This window comes from Sminthopsis crassicaudata, chromosome 3 (assembly GCF_048593235.1).
Source record: "Sminthopsis crassicaudata isolate SCR6 chromosome 3, ASM4859323v1, whole genome shotgun sequence".
Classification (NCBI taxonomy): domain Eukaryota; kingdom Metazoa; phylum Chordata; class Mammalia; order Dasyuromorphia; family Dasyuridae; genus Sminthopsis; species Sminthopsis crassicaudata.
The window spans coordinates 448,496,223-448,520,133 of record NC_133619.1 but is presented as its reverse complement, the minus strand read 5'-3'; the positions used below and the strand labels follow the sequence as shown (position 1 = coordinate 448,520,133).

Here is a 23,911-nt window from a genome sequence, read left to right as displayed (position 1 = left end):
ATCTAATTTGAATGTCCTTTTTATATAAAGATGAAGCCAAGGAATTATTACTAAATATCTCTTGGAAATTTGTTTTCTTTATAAAATATTAATGTTCTATGTATTTCATTGACTATAATCTAATACTTTCACAATTTAATTTTTAAAAGTTTGTTTTAATAAATTCACTTTTGACTGCTTTTCAATTCAGCATTTAAAGATGTCACATGAATTCTACTGGATATATACTTAAGCCATGTACACACACACACACACATATATATATGTATATATATATTAAATATAGATAGGTATTTGTGTGTGTATATATATATATACATACATATGCATTAGCTTTTGAATAGTTTTCATATTATATTTCCAATGAAAACTCTTTTTTGGCTCCTTAAATTTACTAAATTTACTAAGACTCTGTATACTCCTAAAGAGATTAATTGCTTTGATAGAAAAAAGTTTCTCTTGGAACTTAATTCCCTTATAGCCTCTTATATTTCTCCTCAATCCAATCTAAGCAGATCAAACATAAAAAGAAACAATTAGTCTTTAGGACAAAATATTAGAAGTAGGTCCTGAGAAGGATTTAACTTAGAATTAGAGAGCTTTAGAAAGTCAGGGCAAAAGAGGCTGAGGAAGCATTTATGTAATAATCCACATCTAGAAAACTAAGATAGAGAAGTGAAAAAGTTTGAGTCTTGGAACCTAGGATATAGCTAGCCAGTGTATATCATATACCTATAACTGTTGCAGTTTCAATTTTAATTTAGGGATGCCTAACTTCTATAAGAAGATAACCTTTAAGTATCAGAGCTGGGAGAAATAGTGTGAGCTGGTGATAATTCATCACTAGAGACATCCACAGGCACTTTGGTGACATTAGTTCCTTTGAATGCAAGCACTGTCAGATTCTATCCAAGTTAAAAGATTTGAATTTGTGGTTTGGTGACAGTTTGTCCAGAAGCCAGCCTGGCTAAATTCAAAGCAGCTCATCACAAGAGCTTTATTTCAGTCATCATTAGCTGTAGGATGATGAATCTTTCAACCTTATGAACTCAGAGGAATGAATACTAAGTAGTAGAGATTTCATTTTGGTGGAGATAGTACTCTTACCAGATCCCTGTTCACACTAAACGACTGGCTGACAGAGTTAAAATTTTGGTGCCTTACTATATAGAAAGAGTTGAGGACAGAATAAAAGATCTAGTTTATGATCTCAAGATCATATTCTAAAAAGGAACAATACTGCAATCCCTTTGACACTGGTGCTAGAATTGACAAGATACAGATGGTAGAGAATCTCCCATTTGATAGTGTCTTAGATTATTTCCTAACAGGATACTTTCCTGTTGGGTGATTTGTTATGGAAAGGGAAGTGGAAGAGAAGAGAAAAAGCATTTAGAAAATATCAGCTGGGTGCAGCGCTATGCTAAATGCTTTATAAATATGATCTCATTTGGTCATTATGGTAATGCTGGGAGATAAGTGCTATTATTATCCCCATTTTACAGTTAAGGAAACTGATGCAGACTGGCCTTATGTAATTTGTCCAAGATCACATAGCTGGTGTCCAAGGATAGATTTGCACTCAAGTGTTTCTGACACTTTTTTTCTGACATTTCGTCCACTGTGCAACCTATCTACCTCTAAGTAAGAGCTAGAATTATTCCATCAAGAGCTAATGACTATTAACTCTCAGAAAATTAATAGATTGTACTTATTTTAATGCTTCTGTTTTTTACTGTTATTTATTTAACAGATGGTTGTTGTCTTCATTAGCTGTTAGGATGTAAAAATAGCTTTGTGTCTTGAACTTAGAAAATTGATAAGCTGATAAATTGTAGTTATATTTACTATACTTGGTTTTTTTAAGACAACATAGTTTTGATATTTATATGACCCTTTCAAATCCTACTCTCTTACTATATATAAAGATTATAAAATTAATTTCTGGAAAAGCCAGTACTGTTATACATTCCATCTTGACAATCATTCCCATTCTTCACCTAGATTCAACCTTACTTATCCCTGTAGTTCAAACCAAATCTGCTACTATCATAGAATTATAGGGTGAAATGAGCCTATAATAAGAATTAGAGAACTTACTTTCTGTTCGCAACTGCATAACTGGTTTCCTCATCTATAAAATGAAGCAATAGGACCAATAGTAGCAAATGTTCCCTTTCAACTAAAAATGCTATGATTTATTGGTCTTATGACCTGGGTAGGTTATTTATTTGAGGTTCAAGTTATTTATGCTATTTGCATTTTTATATTGTTATTTTGAGGATCACATAATGATATAATGTATAAGTGCTTTGTAAACTGAAAAATGCTAGGCAAATATCAGGTATTTTGCATAATAATGAGATTCATACTTCTGTTAATACATATTAATAAATGTGCTTCATTAGTCCAGATTTTGAGACTTGATAAGTTTGTTCTACCTTCATTGTTCCCTTTGTGTATACCTGGCTTTCTTCTTTGAGACTAACAGATAAGTTCGCTACCCCACCATCTTTTACATTTTAAGTATTTTTCAATTAAAAAAAAAAAAAAGTAAATGTAGCATACCTCCCCACTCCAACCCTGAGAGCTAGCTGACTCTGCCCTTGTATCTGGGTATTCCCTGAAGAATGACATTTCCCTGTGGTTTCGAAGATATTATTTGGGTCTGCCCTCCTAAAATTGGCTTCCCTTAATTGTTACCCAGGAGACACAACTCAAAATAAAATATTTCCTGACATTACATAGTAAGAATGCTAGCTTCAAAATGTCTCTTTCCCACCCCTTCCCCAACAAAAATAATCTGGAACACACCTTCCCAGGAATACATACAACATCAATGGAAGAGTAAGCATAAACTTAGAGTAAAGTGGTAATGAAGCCCACATGTAGGGAATACAGTGGCCAAGGCCCCTATTACTGCAAAATCCTGATGTCCTTTCTCTTCTTTTTGTCACGTCATGCTGCTTCCCCTGAACTCAGCATCTCTTCTACGTGGATTTCTCACCTTAGATTCCTAGCTCTGCACTTCTCAGTTTTACTTCTATCTGCCAGAAATAATTCTTTTGAATTCACAATTGCCTCTCTTCTTTGCTGCCAGGGGATATGCTTCCTGAAGCTGCTCCTTTCCTAAATTTTTCTCCCTCTCCCTCTCTCCTTCTTCCTCTTCCCCCCTTCCTCTTCATCTTTCCCTTTGCCTCTTTCTCTCCTCTTTCCCTCTCCATCTCAACCTTTCCCTCTTTCCCTATCCCTCTCTATGTCCCCCTCCCTCTCTTCTGCTCCATCTCTCTCTCTTCTTCTCCATCTCTTTCCTCAATCTCCCTCTCCTCCCCCTTTCCCTCTCTCTGTCTCCCTCTCTTCCTCTCCCTCTTTCCATCTTCCTCTCCTTCTCTCGCTTCTTCCTCTCCCTTTCTTTTTCAACCTTTCTCTGTTCCTGTCTTTCTGTCTCTGTCTCTTTGTCTTTCTGTCTCCCTGTTTCTTTGTTTCTGTCTTTGTCTCTCTCCCCTCCTCTCTGTCTCCCTCTCCCTCTTCATCTCTTTCTATCCCTCTTTTCCTCTCCCTCACACTCTCTCCCTCTCCCTTTTTCCCTCTCCCTGTCTCCTTCTTCCAGTCTCCCTTTCCATCTCTCTCTCTCTCTGTCTCTCTGTCTCTCTCTCTCTCTCTCTCTCTCTCTCTCTCTCTCTCTCTCTCTCTCTCTCTCTCTCTCTCCCTTTCCCCATTTCCCTCCTCTCTCCCCTTCTCTCCCTCTTTCTCTCTTCCCTCTCTCTCTCTGTATGACGCTGTTTCTATCTTCTCCATGCTGAATTCAGTTTCTGCCCTGGCCAGTAGGATAGTTAGTAATCTCTTCCTATACTATTTGACCTTTGATACAGACATAGTTTGTCATATTCTAGAAAATGACTCAAGTTTAATTTTGTAAAGGCCAGTGGCAGATTGCCTTCCCAATTTCATAAAGGAAACTTTCTTTACACTTGTTTAACACATTAATATGTTCTTATCTCTTTTACCTACTCCTTGTTTCTTTATGATATTGTCAATGAGGCTCAAGAAAAATCTGTTTGCTCTCCTTTCCATTACATAAAATTGCAACCTCTTCCCAAAATGAAGGGAGATATTTCCCTAAGTAAATTTAACCTTGTCTAATATAACTATTCTGAAAAGGAAACGACTTAAACAAAAGTGCTGAAAGAAATCCCACAAAGAGGAGGTTATAATACTGCTAATAATGGCCCCATAGCCATAATTGCTATACGTAATTACAAATGGAATTGCTTAATGTTTTTACCACTGGATTGGTGATCAGAACCTTAAAATTGTATTTTCATGTATGCTTCAAATGCTCTTTGCTTGATTGTGGATGATTTATGTAACCCCTCTCTTTGTGCATTCTGCACTAAACTATCATATTTTATAAACAAAGTGAAAGAGTGAAATGATTAAAAAAATGGATTATATTAACAAGACGTCAATGGTGTCTAACCTAGAAGTCTTCAAACACTTCTCAGAATTTTATTTAGTTATATTGATTAAAAATTATAAAAACACAAAGCCCTATTATTATAATTCCCAGTTTTATTCTTTCTCTCCTACAGGGATATATAAACTTGTTTAAATGTTTTTGTTATAAAGTCAGAAGGTATTGGATCTAGGAACAAGATTTCATGTGGTTCCTCCTTTTCAATTTATAGATAATAATAATAATAACAACAATAAACATTTATATAGTGCTTACTACATGTTGGCACTTTATAATTATTATCTCATTCACAATTCCTTGCAAGGTAGACATGTTTATTATTCCCACTTTACAGATGAGGAAACTGAGGCAAACAGGATTAAATGACTTTCCTAGAGCCACACAGCTAGAAAGTATTGGAGACTGAATTTGAACTTGACTTTAGTCCTGTATTCGTTAATCTAGCACCACCTAGCTGCCCTAAGGGAAGGGAGTTGAATTTGATGACCCTGGGGGTTATTGGACCTTTCCAACTCTATCTAGTTTTACGATACTAGAACAATGATGCTTTATTGACCTAGTTGAACTACATAATGACCAGGCAGTGGCCATGGAAGCTCATCCTATTTAAGGGACTAGAGGGAAACATATTAAATTTGTGGTCATTCCTAATACAAAAAACTTTGCAGAAAGATACAGAAAAGAAATTGGAGATTTAAATGGTATAAATTGCTTAGATATCATTCCTTTAAAATATTTATTTGTTCTAACATGAAAGATATTATATTCATTATAAATCATATTTAGATAAAGATTTGGTCCTTGTGTTATTGAATTTAAAGTTCTTTTTCAGATAATACAACTGGTAATTCTTTCCTACAAAAAGTAGCCTGTTGTCATGAATAGAAAGTTGGCCTCAGAGTCAGAAATACTATTATTTGCATCTCTTATCAAATATGTTAATTCCAAGAGAACTGCTATTTGTTAATAAATGTAAATTTAACAGCATACTGAATTTGGAAACTCAAAATATGTTATTTTTCAATGGGACCTTGTAATTTTAATTTCTGCTTGATTATCAATTTTCTAAGGTCTATTTTATTTTTTTAAATTAAATTTATTATTTTTTTAACATTCTTTTTTTTTTAATTCTGAATTTTGAGTTTTCATTCCCTTCCTTACTCATTGAGAAGACAAGAAATGTGATAGTTGTACATGTGAAGTCATGAAAAACATATTTCCATTTTAGCCATGTTTCAAGGGAAAAAAAAAAAAAAGAAAAATAATGTGAAAAGGTATGCTTCAGCCTACACTCAGATTCCATGAGATTTTTCTCTAAAGGAGGATACCATTTTTCATCATGTGTATTTCAGAATTATCTTGAATTATTTTATTGCTAAATATAACTAAGACATTCACATTGATCATTATACAATATTGCTGTTTTTTTGTGTACATTGTTCCTGTAGTTATGCTCACTTCACTTTGCATCAGTTCAATCAGTTTTCCCAGGTTTTTCCTCTAATCATCTGTTCATTTTTTATAGCACAATAGTATTCCATCATAATTATTTGGTTCCTTTGACCATTCCCCCAATCAATGGACACTCCACTTTTCAATTCATTTCCATCACAAAAAGAGCTGCTATAAATATTTTTGTATACATAGGTCTTTCTCCTCTTTGTTTTTAATCTCTTTGAGATATAAGCGTAGTAGATATTGTTGGATCAAAGAGTAAGTATGGTTTTATAGACCTTTGGACATAATTCCAACTTGTTCCTCAGAATGGAAATTAGTTCACAATTCCACCAACAGTTCATTAGTATCCCAGTTTTTCCACATCTTCTCCAGCATTTGTCATTTTCCTTAGCCAATCTGATAGATGTAAGGTGATACCTCAGAACTGGGTCTATTTTTTTAAAAAAATAATGTCTTTATCTAATAATGCAACATCATCATTTCCTTTGTTGTATTTATTGATCACATTTTTAAAAATTAAGGAATGGCAGCAAATATTAGTGGTTTTCTAAAGGTTGTGGGGTTTGTATCTAAAATTCATATTTACCTTTGATATGAAATTTTCTTCATGTGTTTGGGCAATTTTTTAATAATTGTAGAATTTTAGAGTATGGAGTCCAGTGACAGACTGAACATCTATTATTTGGGATCTATATTAACTACAGAGAGGTCTATTACCAGTTTTTCTTCAAGATGAGGAATTATATGACCAGAGCAGATCTCATCTACCAAATTATAAAGAAGTTGCAATCTATATTTGTAAAGGTAATACAGACACCAGTAAAGTATTCAAGTTTGAAATAAGTTTAACAGTATGTGTCTATGATGGGATCCTCTTACTATTTTGTAAGGATGAAAAAAATTAGATTTCTAGGGAGCTGAGAAATAAAATTTCCTAAAACTATGAAATATTCAACATGATATAAATATTATTAGGCTATCTTGATTTCTTTCTTTTTCTAATATCTTGTTTCTCTTCTGAAAAGGACCTCCAAAAATTATTGGTTAGTATAGATAAAGAAGATTGTTATCTGTCAACTCTGTATGTACAAATGAGAATAATGAATTAAAATAAAAGGAAATGATATGTTGCATTGTAATTTTAGAATGTTTTAATGCTATTACTTTATTTTCTAATATTCAAGTATTTCATCAAAATTATCACTTATAAACTTTACTTACTTTTTTAACCTGATTTCTTTACTGTGATTTTTATGTTAAACCAAAACAGTTCTTTATATTGTTTTAGATTGTAGTGCCATCATGTGGTTGATTCATATGTTATTTTTGTCTTTTTTTTTATTTGAATGCATCTGAACTCTCTATTTGAATGAAACTCATAAATTTGAGTGCCATTAAAAATGAAACACTAATTATAGCACTGATTGAAGTTAGTCATTCAGTGCAAAGTCTCGTTATATGAGGTAATTTCCTTACCATTCTCTCTTAACCTGTTTCATCCTGATTTATAATATTTAATCATTTGAATTCAAAAGAAATCCGATTCTCCTTTTTTTCTTCCAGCCTTATGATCCCAAGATCTGGTTGATCATATATAATGTGACTGAATATTATAATATTTTATGCTAAAGAGAAATAAAAGAACTTTTTACTCATTTAAAAAATTATTTTGTAAAACAATTCGTTTACTTCTTACCTTGAATCCTTTTATAATTATGTTTAGATTTTCTAAATGTCTGTGACTTTTTACAATAGCAGTGAATTTCTTCCTACTATTTTGAATATGTAAGACAATTTATTTATCATCTTAATATAGAATTTTGAGGATTGAATTTTTTATCTTTTACATGTAAAACAGAAAAAAAGCTAAAGTGGAATTCTTCTTTTAAGAACTTAAGTGTTTGGCAGATCTACCTTGAACTCCATTGAATATGTTTTAGTTTCACAAGTCCTAAAAGGATCTCACAATATAAAAGCATTATCTTTTCATTGTGGGCCTCAAGAAAAACTTGCTGGCCCTGTCTTTAAAGTAACTGAAATTTTTGTACCATTCAGTGATTGCTTGGCAATTGGTTATCAAAACAGTCAAAATAACTGAATTGGACCCAAAGTGGTTACTATGGTGACATTTAAAAATAGCCTTGGTGAATACAGACTCAGCCATAGAGAAATGAAGAAAATGCAAAAATAGTAGAATGATTATTAGTAGTTTCTTACCTTTGAATTGACAATAAATGTTATTAACATAGTAGTACATGATAAGAAGCTTTTCTGCTGTACACTGTGTTCCTTGACTATACCCTACTTTATTCAGCATGCTCATTATGTGCACTATTCTCACCAATTGTGTGTTTATGACCATGAGTAACCCTCCAGACTGGACAAAGAATGTAGAGTAAGTAGGAAAAAATTATCAATAACAATATCCTTTTATATTTTAAAATGTGCTTTTGACATTTTATTGACATCAGCCCACTTCTATAACTCATTCTTGCTTCTATTTTAAGTGAGAGATACTGATACAGTTACATTATTAGAACACTACTAATTTCATAAGATCATAGCTCCATGGCTAGAAAGGACTTCAGAAACTATATAAGTATCTTTTATTTTGCCAATGAGGAAACTGAGACCTGGGCAAGCCAAATAACTTATGAAAAGACACACAATCTTTGAACCTAAGAGTGTGGATATCACAGCCAATGTTCTTGTTACAGTGGGTCAATGACAGGGCTGCAGGGTTTGGTGGAGAAGGAAAGGGTGGAAATGCTGGGATTCTCTCAGTGAGCTGAATATATCACACCTTTCTTTGTTCATAAAAATAGCAAGGTTTGATGGAAAGAGAGAAATAGTTTAAAGCTGAAACTTACCAAATAGCTACCTCGGACAAATCGTTTGATCTCTTAAATTATTTCCAAGTTGCTATCCAGCCTTATGTTTAATCATGTCATTGTGTTTATAAAGACTACTAGGGCTACATAAGAAGGAATATGCATACTGTGTAATGCATACTTATATATCTAATCTTTCTGTGTTGCTTCTTCTGAGTCCTAAAACAGATTTATAATTTCTTTTAAAAAGAAAATATTTTATGTTTCTGGAAGACATAGATAATACATATGTTTTATAGACCCAAATTTTCCATTTGTTCAAATAAAAATTATTATTGGTTAACTGAAAGTCTCTACTTGGTCTCAATTTCAACAAGATATTTTGGGTTTGGTTTTGTTTTTTGGAATTTAATGATTACATTGTATCCCTCTATAACTCTGAAAAAGAAAAATTCAGATGATCCATGTGGAAACTTAAATTCATTTTTTTAAGTCTTTTATCTCCTACTCCTGTTCTCTAACTCAAAATCTCTATATATCTTTTTTACTATTCTCCTTCTTTTGGGTTTTGGAGGATTAAGTGCTGTTTCCCCTCTCCCCAAATCTTTAGTCTTTCTTTGTTTTCCTTCTGTTTAAACGCAGCCTCTATGCTAAGAAAATCTTCCCTTACTACTGTTAAAACAGCATAGTTTCATGTACTAGAGTGGAAGATACCTTAGAGGTCAATTAATTCACCCTTTTTATTTCACAGAAGAATTAACTAGAACCCATCATCTTATGTTTTCCCTTTTATTGCTAAACCTCTAAAGAGTAGTCTAGTGGCAGCTAAGTGGAGCAGTGGATAGAGCGCTAGCCCTGAAGTCAGGAGGATCTGAGTTCAAATTTGGACTCAGACACTTAACACTTCCTAGCTGTGTGACCTTGGGCAGGTCACTTCACCCCAATTGCCTCAGGGGAAAAAAAGTGATCTATATTCATCTTCATTAGCACACCATCTACTTGTATCTTAGCTATCTCCCTCTTGCCTCTGACCCCACAGGTCTGTTGAAATTGTTCTATCCAGACCTTCGAGCACTTAACAAGATCCAATATCCCTTTCCTAGACATCTCTGACTTTTCTGCAACATATGACTTTGTGGACCAACCCTTCATTTTTGTATGTGTTCTCTCTTTTTCTTCTTTCTTCTTCTTCTTCCTCTCTAAATGAAGATATCCTCCAATCCTCTGATCTAGTTACTCATTTTTCCACATTCTAAGCCTTGGCAATATAATCTATTCACATAGATTTAGTTGTCTCCTCTATGCAGATGACCCCAGTATCTATTTATCTAGTTCTAATGTTTCACCTGAATTCCATTCTCACATTTCCAAGTGCCTGATGAATACCTCCATTTGGGTATCTGGCTTTAAATTCAACATGTCTAAAACTAAATTCAACATTTCCCCCCTAAAATCTGCTTTTCCTTTCAGCTGTCTTTATTAACAATGTCATTTTTTCCAGTCATCTAGATTCAAAATCTCAGTAATTTTGGTTATCTTTATTATCTTTATATTAATTATATAATAGTAGAATGTTGAGTCCCCAATTTTTTTACTTTCAAATCAAACTCCTCACTGTTTTATGATTATAACCTCTCTTCTACTGCCATTGTGCTTTCATGAAGACCATCATCTCTTCTGTGTCTCTTCCCACAGAAGTCCTTGGCTTTCTTTAAGGCCCAGTTTAGTTACTATCTCCATAAAACCTTCTTCCCAGCTCAGAGTCTTTTTTTTTTCACCATAGATTTCTTGTTGCATTGTGTCCATACCTCTTTTTTGCTCTCACCATTTAATACCTTGTTATCAAACTTATTATTTCTTTCTCTCTTGTTTCTCTGGGCCCACAGACTGAGCTGTTTCTCCCCACATACTTTACATTTCTTGCACCAAACCCAGTGCCTGGCACAGAGAAGACAATAAATGTTCACAAAATAGAATGGAAGCTTTCTGTAAGAAATATATTATCATGTCATCCTCTCACTGTTTAAACTTTCCTTGGCTATTTTCCTTCAGGTACACATTCACAGGAATTTATACCTTTGAATCGCTTATTAAAATTCTTGCAAGGGGCTTCTGTTTAGAAGGTTTCACATTTCTTCGAGACCCCTGGAACTGGCTTGATTTCACTGTCATTACTTTTGCGTAAGTTTTTAAACTATTTTTCAGTAGGGGTGGGTAAATCTTTGGTGGTTACCAATTACCATAGTCTGCTCTTAAATGGTCTCCTTTTCACAGAAGCAAGCATTTACTCTAGCTACCAAGAAAAGTTTAGGGTATTTCATTTTCTCCTTTACCCTCCAAATAGGAATGTATGTCAAAGGAGAAAGAAAGAGAAAGAGTAGAAAAGTTGACTATAAGAAATTCTCTGCCATTCATTTAACTTTATACTATTACATGAAAAGGAGTATTTCCTAGGTTTTCTCATCTAATTCAAATGGCTATTTTGTCTTATAACTAACTAACTACCAAATGGCCAAATCATATGCCTTAAAATTAAAAATGATCACGATGGACAACAATGTTTTAAAAAAAAAAAATCAGAAATATCTAATAGCATCGTGAAGTAAACATTGAAAAGGTCTCTATGAAAGACCAACACAAATTAAGCTTTTCCAAAATTCTGAATAACTCTGATTTAATTCTACAGGTATGTAACAGAATTTGTAAACCTAGGCAATGTTTCAGCTCTTCGAACTTTCAGAGTCTTGAGAGCTTTGAAAACTATTTCTGTAATCCCAGGTAAGAAGTTGACTGGTGTAAGGTGGTAGGCCCCTCATATCTCCAGCCGTTTCTTGTGTGCTGTCATTGTGTTTGTGTGTGAACTCCCCTATACAGATATGTGACAGAGTTTGTGGACCTGGGCAATGTCTCAGCGTTGAGAACATTCAGAGTTCTCCGAGCATTGAAAACAATTTCGGTCATTCCAGGTGAGAGCCAGGTTAAACACCGAGGCTGATTTTAGTTGCATTGAATTTTATATCACAGCTTTTCAGCATAAGCAATGTTGCTTGTTCCTTGTTACATATATATAAATATACATATATATTTTTTAAAAAGCAGGAATCAGTACATCAGATTTTAATTTGATGCGATTCTTTGCTTTTTTTTTAAATATTAGCTTTCTTTTCTTTTCTAAATCAGCCTTTGAGTTTAACATTTTTGCATGAGGCATTTGCAATATACAGCCTGTTTGGTTTGCATCTGATGACATCAAGCTTTCCTTCTTTACATAGAAACCAAACTATGAGGCTTTCATACTGATGCAAATTTGGCCATTTACTGCAGGCACATAGGGCTCAGACTTGTGATCATAATTGCAGATTTAATTAAATGGTGAAAAATAGCATGGGTGTTGCATGGGCCTCAATTTTCAGATGTCTCCCTCCTCCAAACCTGGCATGTAGTATACATGAAAATGTAATCTCATCTCACTTTCATCACTTTACTGTTTCATACTATTGTAGTTCACATAAATTTTTCTAAAATCAGCTAAGAGTTTTGGGAGTGAGGTATCTGCAAATAAAAGCAAACTGTTTACAGAGGGTTGATGTACAAGCATGAATAACAAAATCACTCGTTTTGCTGTAAGATTAAATATTTAGAAATATGCGATTTCCATTTCCATTTCTAATTTTCCAGTGAACATATACAGTTCAGCTGTTCATTCATCTTCACAAGCTAGCAGGCTTTTCATGAAAACATTACTCAGCCACAGACATTAAACTAATATAGTTGGCATTATGCATGAAACTTTATTTTGCAGGACAAGCTCATGATCTTTTGATAGGTTAAATGGCTTTTGAATGGCATAATTAAGACCTTTTCTCTCTTTTTATTTTTTCTTCTCATAGGACTGAAGACTATTGTGGGGGCCCTGATCCAGTCAGTGAAGAAGCTTTCTGATGTCATGATCCTGACTGTGTTTTGTCTGAGTGTATTTGCTCTCATTGGATTACAGTTGTTCATGGGCAACTTGAGGAATAAATGTTTGCAATGGCCCCCAGATAACTCCACCTTTGAAATAAATATTACTTCCTACTTTAATAGCTCATGGGATGGAAATGGAACCTATTACAATAAGACAGTGAGCACATTTAACTGGGATGACTACATTGAGGACAAAAGTAAGACATTCTGTTTTCACAATTTCCACATTGTTTATTGATAAAAAATATTAAGATCCACTTGAAAATTATTTCCGCTGTAATATAAACTAAGAGATGCATCATGAGTATTGAATTAAGGACTAGCCCAGGAATCAAGGAGACTTGACTTCTTCTGTTCCCTTCTCGACACAGACAATCTCTGGTGTCCTGACCAAGTAACTTGTTGATATCAACAAGTGTTGATATAGGGAATTTCCTCACTTTGAGCTACCTATCTTAATGAAGTCACAGATATGGTCTAAAAAAGGAAATAGAAACATAGAAAGATAGATAACCCACTTTCATTCCTTATCTAATCAAAAATATAATATCATTTGTGTTGTGCCTTGTGATTCTTCATGTTATATTCTATTTAGGCCTACCCTGAGGATCTCTGTTACTTTTGAATATGAATATGAATTCTTCAGAAATTGTTTCCATGAGTTACAATAATATATAATAATGTTTACAACAATATAGCTTCACAGAAATATATTGGTGTTGAAAAGAATGCTCTTTATTTCAGGGAGACTTAGGATTATTAAAAGATATAGTTATAAGTTATAATATAGTTATATTATAAAAGATATAGATAATATAAAAGATATATATAAAAAATATAGTTGTATGAATACAATCCAGATTTTAACAAATTTTCCTGTATAATTCTGGATCCAGTTACCTATTTATTATGTTTGTTCAAGATATACAGATATTACACCAATAGAGTTGACATTCTAATATAGATGGTATATAGTTGCATTATATTCATTTATTCACTTATTTATTTCATTGTTTGTTTATTTGTGGGTCAATTCTACACATGTCCAAACTATATATCACAGTCTAGGCAATTGGCATTCTTCATCTACTTTTCTCTTCCTAAATTGATAGTTAGGCCAAACTATTTTGAATCATTGTGGAACTCCTTTAGGTAATATTTAAGGCAGCTTGCAGTCAGCAGAGTTTCATATTAAAAGTAGTGTAAAAGATATTGAAGGTGTGTATGACTAGGAAAGCAGCTGAAAAGTAAGAAATGGACCTAATTTCAAGAGACCTATTGGAAAGCCTGTATCTTGATGAATGGATCCTACATAAAGGATTTGTGAAAGAATTTGGGCAAGATTTTTACAATATAAAAAAGCTGCCTTGTAAAACCATTAATGGGGTGGGGGCAGTGTGCTCTTCTTAAAGAAGGTACCCATATCCTTAAAGTCATAGATCCATTGAAGTATCTGGCTTCCAACTGAATCTGTTCCATTCATCATTTTCAATGATCTCATTGCTAAATCCAATGGCATTTTCTCAGTAGGCACTTTTCTTGAACTTTTTGCAGTTTTAGATACTACTACCACTCCCTTCTCCCCTAGTCTCTTTTAATCCTTTTGATACCTTTTTGACCAAGTCAAATTTATTGGATCATCATTCATGTTCTATTCCCATATATCTCCCAGGATTTTCTCTTAGTTTCTCTTCACTTTATTCTTTATTCTTCTCTTCTTCTCTCCTCTCCTCTTTTGTCTCTCCTGTCCCTTAGTAATTTTATTTGCTCCTATAGTTTCATTTGTCATCTTTCTGCAGAAAACAATTAAAACTATAAATGTAAACCTAATTCCTTTCCTGAGCTTCAGGCAACCCTATGAGCAGCAAGCTGCTTCATAGACATCCCTGTTCAAATTAAACATGTCAAAAATGGAGCTCATTATTACCTCTTATCTATCTCTCCTCCAAATTTCACTGTGTCAGTTAAAATCATCACAATCTTTCCCCTCTCTGTGGTTTGAAACTTTGAAGTCATTCTCAATTCTATGTGTTCCCACTTGCCCCTAATAGCTATTCATTTGCCAAACTTTAATTCTTCCTCTACATCTCTCAAACTACTCCACTTCTCCTCCCTCACTCACTTATTACTATAGTTCAGGCCCTCATCATTTTTCTCCTGGACTAGTTTAATAGCCTCTTGACTGGTCTCCTGATTCCAGTTGCCTTCTCTGTCTAACCTATCCTTCAAACAACTTCAAAAATAATCTTTCTAAAGTACAGGCATGTCACTTACCTGTTCATGAATCTTCAGTAATTCCTAACTGCTCCTTGGATAAAATACAACTTTCTTACTTTGGTATTTATAGTGCTTCACAGTCTGACTCTAATTTCCCTTTCAATACAATAATATTTTAAAAATAACATTACATTCAATGCAATAATATAATTATCAATCAATAAGCCTTTATTCAGTGATGGCTGGGTGCTGCATATTAATAAAGCTAGGAGTACAGAATTAGAAATTAAGTAGCTTTTGACATCATGGAACTTATAATCTAGACATAGGAGCAAATATGTATATACTTGATGATGTGCAAAATAAATAATCATTTGGAAGGGACAGGAGCAGCTGCCAAAGGATCAGGAAAGGCTTCATAGAGAAGAAAATGCTTGAGCTAAATATTGAAGGAAACTGAAAATGCCAAGAAGAAATTGAGAAGAAAGTCCATTTCAAGCATGGATAATAGTTACTGCAAAAGCATAGAGAACCATGTGGATGAGGAACAGTAAAAAGACCAGCTTAATTGGACTAAAATGAGGTAATATTTAACAAAACTGAAAAGATAAGTTGGGATCAGGTTGAGAAGGGCTTTAAATGTTAAGAAAGTTCGTATTTGATTCTAGTGGTAATAGGTAAGATATTTTACATATTTTATTTTATTCAGGTTAAGAGTAATATGATTATATTTTCACTTTAGGAAAATCACATTGATAATCAGATGTAAGAAAATTAGAGTGGAGAGAGACTTGAAGCAAAGAGACCACTTAGAGTACCATTGTCATAGTTCCAGTAAGAAATGATAGATAGGTGAGGACATAAAATAGGGTCTTAGCTCTGGGAATGGAATGAACAAGGTATATTCAAGAGATGTTGATATCTTCAACAAGAAAAACAGGGAAATGTGGAAAAGGTGAGTTTAGGGGTAAAATTTGTGACTTCTCTTTTGGACATGTTGAGTCTGAGATGTCTTTGGTATATTGAGATTGAAATGCTCCTTAGAGAGTTGGTTATGGATTTGAGCTCAGGAGAAATATTAGGGCTGCATATAGGGAATTAAAAATCATTCAGTATAGACAGTATAATTGAATCCATTGAGAAAGATGATATATAGATATATATGAAAAAAAAAATATATATATATAAAGATAAGAACCCTAGACAGAATTTTGGAGTGTATTACAGTAGAATGGGACATGATATGAATAATGGTTTATTCAAGAAAGAATATATATATATATATATATATATATATATATATATGAAGATTATGTATATATGTATACATGTGTGTGTGTATATATATATATTGTGTATGTATATATATACATATATATATATGACCATGAGAATCCTAAAGAGAATTTTGGAGCATACTCCAGTAGAATGGGACATGATATGAATAATGGTTTGAGGTAGAAACAATTAGACTGCAAGAGGAAAACCATAGAAAAGCAGTGTAGTGAAAACTCCGAGGAGAGAATATATAAGAGGAGAGAAAACTTCACAGTGTCATTAATATTAGTGTCTTCCCCTTTCTAATTAACTCCAATTTATATTGCATATATTTTATACATAATTGCTTACATGTTGTTTCCCCCATTAGATATAGAACAGTAATTTTTTTTCCTTTCTTTTGTACCTAATGCTATAGTGCCAGGCAGAAAGAAAGTAATTTAATAAATTATTATGCAGAGATGTTGAAAGAATTGAGGATTGGGATCTCATCAGATTAAGCAATTAATAGATTGTTGAAAATTTTGAAGAAAACCACTTTAGTTGAATGATGAAGTTGGAAGCCATATTGGAAGTTGAGAAATTAATAAAAAAAAGAGGAAGTGAAAGCAAGAAATATAGAAATTCTCTCCCCTCCTCCCTCCGGCTCTCCATGAGGATTTCATTGAGAAAGGGAGAAGAGATATAGAATGATAACTTGAGGGGATAATAGAGTTTAAGAATGAAGAAGAGTTGGGTATATTTATAGGAATTCCATCTTATCATTTTAAAGATAGAGGAAACTTAAAGATGGGCCTAGAAGGTTAAATAACTTGATGAAGGTAATAAGCATCAGAGGAAATTTTTAAATAAAAGTCTTCTGGATTCAGAGCCTTAATCCCTTCCATTATATCACACACTCTGTCTTATAAATTCCCTCTGAATTCTCCTAGATGTGATACAATTCCAAAATTAAATGTTAACATTGGAAATCTTCTAACATACTTTATGGATGAAACTGAAATTCAGAAATTAAGTAACTTGTAATAATTATTGTTTAATATGGCAGAGAAAACCAGTTTAGAATTACTTGATTGATTTGATGATAATGTGTATATGTGGCCATCATAATTTTTTCCTTTACTGTTGATATCTAAAGACAGATGTAGTATCATCATAGTGGTAAAATCCAAATTTATGTACTGTATTTAAAACTGAGTACTACAGATTCAGTCTTTAACATATTCTTTATACATAAAATATATGCTTTTGAACAAATGAACAAATCAAAAATATTTTTGAATAAATCCTCTAATATTCTTCATATTTTACTATTTGTGAATATATATGAGTAAAAAATTATCAGATGGTGTGGGAGGAGATTAAATTAAAGACTTTCTTGTAAGGCACACACTGTCACAAGAAAGAATGGTATAAATATGAATAAATTTCACTTTAGGACTATTTTGCAAATTTTCCTGCCATTGTTATACTTTTGTCTAGCTTTATTTCACTACATCTATCTGTCAAAATTATGTCTTTGGATCATATCCCATCGTGGTATTAACTCCTCCACAGTAGATAATCTTTTATGTATTGGAGATTTTTTTGTAATGAAAATTACCATAAATTCATTATATATCCATTATAATTCTTCCCAGTCATCACAGATGCCATCTCCTAAACCTTAACCATTTTTCTCTAAGTTTTTTTAGCATTTTTTAGCCTATTCCTATTAAACTTTTGTATCTAATAATTGCTCTTTTTAGTATCATTCGCTTAATTCAGGATTCATTTATGTATTATATGTTTCCACAATCATATCCTTGGAAGCTCATGAAGTCATATTACTACCATATTCTCACCACTGTTTCAGGTATTAGAAAGATTAGTAAAGGTTACACTGGAAGAAAGGGGATCAGTTATAGTAACAATGGGATTTGCTTCCAGACTTTAAGGTCTAAAATAAGTCTTTTTTTTTTTTAAATAAACCACCTGCTTTGAAAAGATTTTAAATGCTGCCAATGCTATTTCATCTCAGTTCTGTCATAATTAAATTGCCTGAGAAAGGAGGAGGTAGACATAAAAATTGTCAGAATTTTATTGTTTTGGGTCATAGTTTTCTATTCATATGCCTTCAAAAGAAATTACCCCATTGTACTCTGGAAATATATATCTAGAAAGAAGCAAGTTTATCATTTCAAATTGGAAAAGACCAATTTTTCACTTGTAACTTTGTTAGAATAATGTGGCAAAAAAAAAATGCCACTGCCCACAGAAAACAAGGCTGAAATATGGGGGGATTTGGAGAAATAAGGGAGGTAGTATATTCAAATCTATTTATGCACTTAGCTTTTAAAAAATATGAAGTAATCCTTTTGTTGCATAAGTATTTTAATAGCAAGCTAGGCTTCCCCTCCCACCATTTGAGCCAAGAAAAGGGCCCTGAATTAATAGTTCCATCCTATTTTATTTTTTTTTCTTGGCACAATTGTTTTTAGGATTACTTTTTGTTTAGGTTTAGCAACAAATATTTTTTTGTTATGATATGATTTGTTTTGACATTGATCTTCAAAAGTTTGATTGATTAGCAAGTGCAATATACTGAATTAGTTCTATGTAAATTATGATATACTTTTAGTTTTACAATTTTTTATTTCTTTTTATTCCTTAAATAGGTCATTTTTACATTTTAGAGGGGCAAAATGATGCATTGCTTTGTGGTAACAGTTCTGATGCAGGGTAAGACATTCTTTCCTATTGTATCCCATGCTATACCATCTGCTTAGAATAATCTCCCACTGCCTATCTCCCCAGCCATCATTTTCCCCTCACAAAATTCCTAGAATGAATGGACAGAGTATGAATTTACATCTCCTTCAAACATTCATGTCCAACAATTACTAATCCTACTTGCTCACATCAAATCTATCAAATAAGTACAATGAAAAACAAAAAGAGAAAAACTAAAACTAATTATAAGAAGTAGACTGTTTCTGCTTGGGGTCTATGTGCAAAGATCATCTAGTATTATATCACATCATACTAGAATATAAGATTCTGGAAGATCCTCTGTGTGTCCTTCCTATAATCTGTTCAGCACATAGCACATTATGATTTATTTAGAATAGTAGCTTACTTTGATGGGTATATACAGTTTGCAAAACAACAGCCCTGTGAATGAGAGTATTTAAAATTTTATTGGTCCTCTTCTTGCAGATAAGGAAACTAGTGCCCAGAATTTTAATGACTTGCCCATAGTCATACAACTAGCTTCAAAAATAGGTCTTCTGACTCCAAGTCCAATGTTGGGTCATCTAAGTGGTGCAGTGATTAGAAGGCTGGGCAAGGAGTCAGGAACACCTGAGTTCAAAATTGACCTATTCACCTACTAGCTGTTTAATCCTGAACAAATCGCTTAACTGCTGTCTGCTTCAGTTTCCTTATTGTAAAATGAGGATATTAATAACACCTATTTCACAAGGTTTTTATGAGGACAAAATGAGTTAATAATTTTTAATGGGTTAATAAAATTAATAAAAGTAAAAGTTAATAAAGTTAGTAAAGCACTTAGCACAGGGCCTGGCACATAGTGCTATATAAATATTACTTATTGTTATTAATAATTTTAAAAAACAGGAGAGCAAGATTTTTATGAGGTCAGTATCTATTTAGTAAGATTCTACTTTTTTCAAAAATAATTTAATCCAATTCAATTCAATAAACAATTCAACAAATATATAAGGAACTGTACAAGGCTCTGAAGGATTCAGAGATGAATGAGCTGACATTCTTGCCTCCAAAAGCTCAAAAGTCAAATATAATAGTATTATATTCTTTACACAGAAACTCTAATGCTATAATACTTGCCAAAGAAGTGCAGGATCTAGACCCTTTGTTCACTAGAGTCATTTGTTAGTTTTACTGTATGAGCATTTACACCTCTAAAAATGGCAAACACTACAAATCAAGGTTTGATTTATTGGTTTTTTGATGGTCTAGACTTCAGAAAATGATGGAGAAAATATTATTAATGCATTTTATATTTTGAAATGTGTCATGGGTATTTTTGCTGCTATTGCTGTTTCTGATAGCCACTTGTCAAACATTTACCAGCACACCACTACTTAGGCCAAAATTAATATTGCCAGAAAGATTTTAATTTGGCTTGTCCATTAAGATGAGAAAGAAAGAAGGAAAAAAGCATTTATTTAGAATCTACTGCGTACTAGGCCCTGTGTTAAGTGCTTCACTCTGGGAGGGAGGTAGATGCTATTATTATCCCATTTTCAGAGTAGGATGCAGGAAGAATCAATGAGAGTTTAATATTCTGAGTCTGAGGCATGAAGGTACCTCCGGTTCAGAGAAATAGGTTTGGTCCTACTACCTATAGATTCAAGAATGAGAAAGTTAGTGATGTAATTGAGATGAGATATAAATTAGTTTATTGCCTTTAATCTATTTCTCTGAGAGGCTTTCTTTTCCTTGACCTACCTATTACCTACTTTTCTACAGAGCTATAGAAAGAATGTTAGAGAAAAGTATCATTTCTTAATATTTTTCAATTTTGTTAAAAAGGATGTTTTTAATATCTTTCCACAGAGTGAATCTGAATCTAAAGTTTTTTGTTTTGATCTATTTCAGCAGATATTATCTTTTATATGTGGTCACTAAGTAGGATGTGACCTTGTGACATTTTCTTCCAGAGGCAAGTAAAGTCAAATGACATAGATGTCAGATCCCAGGGAAAAAAAAAAAAGAGTATGCTAATCTGTTAATGAAAATGTCATCTTCACAAAGAAATATGTTAATGATGAATTAAAGAACATTGAGTATGGAAGTGACTAAGGATAAAAGCTTGGCATCAGACTGTTTCATAGTTTTTTTAAGGACTTTAGGAATTAATAAATCTAAAACTATTTTTAGTATAGAATAAAGTGAAGTAAACAGAAAAGGTCCTTGTGATTAGTATAGCCCTTAGATAATACAGTGAAGAGAGCACTGGTCCTGGAGTTAGAATAAATCTGAATTAAAATCATCTCAGACATTATTAGTTGTGTGATGTAACTTCTGCTCTGCCTCAGTTTCCAAATGTAAAATGGGGATAATAATAGCACCTCTCAACATTATTGTAGATATCAAATAGGATAATATATTTAAAGCACTTAGCACAATGCTTTTCACCGAATAAATGCTTCTTAAATGCTTGTTTCTCCTCTTTCTCTTCTGTGAATTTATCATATAAAATAGCAAATGAAAAATCTATAAACATCTGCATCCAGAAAAAGAACCAAGAAGACTGAATGTAAATCAACACATGATATGTTCACTTCTTTTTTTTGTTTTTTTAAAATCTCTCCATGATTTTTCCTCTTTGATTTTTCTTTCCCAACATGATTCATAAAGTAATGTGTTAAGAATAAAAAAGAGTGGGAAAAGAAAGAAAAAGAAAGAAGAAAAATCTACAAACATATAAAAAAATAACAAAGAGATATACAGAAATAATTCCTTTCCTGTCTTCTAATTTCAGTCAATGTCCAGAAGGATACATATGTGTGAAAGCTGGCAGAAACCCCAACTATGGCTACACAAGCTTTGACACATTCAGTTGGGCTTTCCTGTCCCTGTTTCGCCTGATGACTCAGGACTTCTGGGAAAATCTTTATCAACTGGTGAGATCTGAGTTAAAGAAATAATTTTCAATGATTAAAAAATGTAGTAATGGGATCAAATTGATGATAATGTTTTACTTAGAAGGCAGATAAACACTAAAGTATCTTTCTCCATTTTTTTAATCTCAGACACTTCGTGCAGCTGGCAAGACATATATGATATTTTTTGTCCTGGTAATTTTCTTGGGCTCTTTCTATCTTATAAATTTGATCCTTGCTGTGGTTGCCATGGCCTATGAAGAACAGAATCAGGCCACTTTGGAAGAGGCAGAGCAGAAGGAGGCTGAGTTTCAGCAGATGTTGGAACAACTTAAGAAGCAGCAAGAAGAAGCTCAGGTATTGTCAGATTGTGAATCAAACTGCAGTTTCTTTCTTTGCAGCATCCTCAGAATTCTGATAGCTCAGGAAACTAGAAATTTTGAAGACCTATTCATTACTTATCGCTACTTATTTTCCTCAGTAGTTAAGAGTGAATGACAAGGTATGGAATAAAGCTGGCATAAGCATATAAATGACATCATCTCATTAATGACATCTTTCTCCTTTTTCTGTTAACTCCATGCATGTGGACACAACAGGCTTTCACAATGAGTAAAGGATATGATTCATTATTATTTTGGGGGGCAATTTCTTGGAAATAGTTTCTCTAAGGTACTGACTAATTTAGTCAACTATTCATGCCATTTTTTTTCGCTGTTGGGTATTTTGATGGTTTTTAACATAACATGGCATAATGAAAGAACCAATGAAAAATGCTTGTCAGTAATGATGGTGCTTAACAGTTTGTAGCTATAGCTTTTCAAATACTGTACAATCATTAATTAGCTAAGCCACATAAATTCCTACAATCTAGATTGCCTTAATATATATGATCTGAGGTTTGTCTTTGTTGTTATCCTATACTAGAAACCCTCAATTTATCCATTCAAATTGAAAAGCATTTACCCAGTAGAATAAAAATATTTTTGTCAGAATTAAATAACAATAATTTGTACTAAACTAAAAGACTTTTTAAATCAATTGCAAAAAAAGGTAAGCACTCACTAGGTTCATAATTACAAGGCACAGAGAGGTTCATTTCTGAGGTTGTTTACCTTTTATGACATGTATTTAAATTCTAGCAAAGATTGATAACTGAAGTCTCTTGGCTACATCAAAAATCATTTTAAAGTATTATATGATTTATCTCTACTCAAGTTTCTTTTCAAGATCATATGTAAGCTTCTGTAAAAGACTTTGACTTACCAGACCTAAAACACTTTTGTATAAATTATTTCACTTAATTCTTTTGCTACCTCATCAGTTATGTAATATAAATATTAAAATATTATTAATATTATAAAGTATTAATATTCCCTAATCTCCATTTCATAGATGAGGAAACTGAGGATCATAGTGGCTAAAAATCTTTCTCATTGACATTCAATTAGTAAATCATAGTCAAGAGAATCAAATTTGTGTCTTCTGGCTCTTATATCCAATATTTTTCATCATATTGCTTCTCCATATTTGGTTAAGTCACTATTACTACTGTTTTATGTTTCATTAATAGATCATCATAATGATACTAATAATAAATAAAATAGGAATGGGGATATTTTAAAAGCATATTTGCATATAGTTACCCCGTACTTTATCCCCTACTAGGCAGCAGCAGCAGCAGCATCTGCAGAATCTAGAGAATTCAGTGGAACTGGTGGGGGAGGAGGCTTCTCAGAGAGCTCTTCAGAAGCATCAAAACTGAGCTCAAAAAGTGCAAAGGAAAGAAGGAACAGGAGAAAGAAAAGGAAACAGAAAGAACAGTCTGGAGAAGAAGAGAAGCAAGAAGAGGAATTTCACAAATCTGAATCTGAAGATAGTATCAGAAGGAAAGGTTTTCGTTTTTCCATTGAAGGAAATCGCTTGACCTATGAAAAGAGATTCTCTTCTCCCCACCAGGTACAGATTTTTGATTAAGTAATTTGTATGTATTGCTCGAATTATGGTTTTCTTGGAGGGTTTTTTGTTTGTTTTTAAATATTTAGATTCTATCT

At 32.9% G+C, this 23,911-nt stretch overlaps 1 protein-coding gene across 5 annotated transcripts in view; it reads left to right on the top strand.

Annotated features, from left to right (window-relative positions):
• Positions 1-23,911, top strand: part of SCN2A (sodium voltage-gated channel alpha subunit 2) — a 155,728-nt gene that overhangs the window by 41,667 nt on the left and 90,150 nt on the right. For 3 of the 5 annotated variants that reach the window (XM_074303235.1, XM_074303239.1, XM_074303238.1), the window contains 8 exons: positions 8,241-8,330; positions 10,819-10,947; positions 11,641-11,732; positions 12,657-12,929; positions 18,885-18,948; positions 21,737-21,878; positions 22,008-22,214; positions 23,526-23,816. In XM_074303235.1, the coding sequence (XP_074159336.1) occupies positions 8,241-8,330; positions 10,819-10,947; positions 11,641-11,732; positions 12,657-12,929; positions 18,885-18,948; positions 21,737-21,878; positions 22,008-22,214; positions 23,526-23,816 (1,288 nt within the window). Of the gene's footprint in view, positions 1-8,240; positions 8,331-10,818; positions 10,948-11,452; positions 11,545-11,640; positions 11,733-12,656; positions 12,930-18,884; positions 18,949-21,736; positions 21,879-22,007; positions 22,215-23,525; positions 23,817-23,911 lie in introns of those variants that run through there. The other 2 variants (XM_074303236.1, XM_074303240.1) reach the window with 2 other exon arrangements.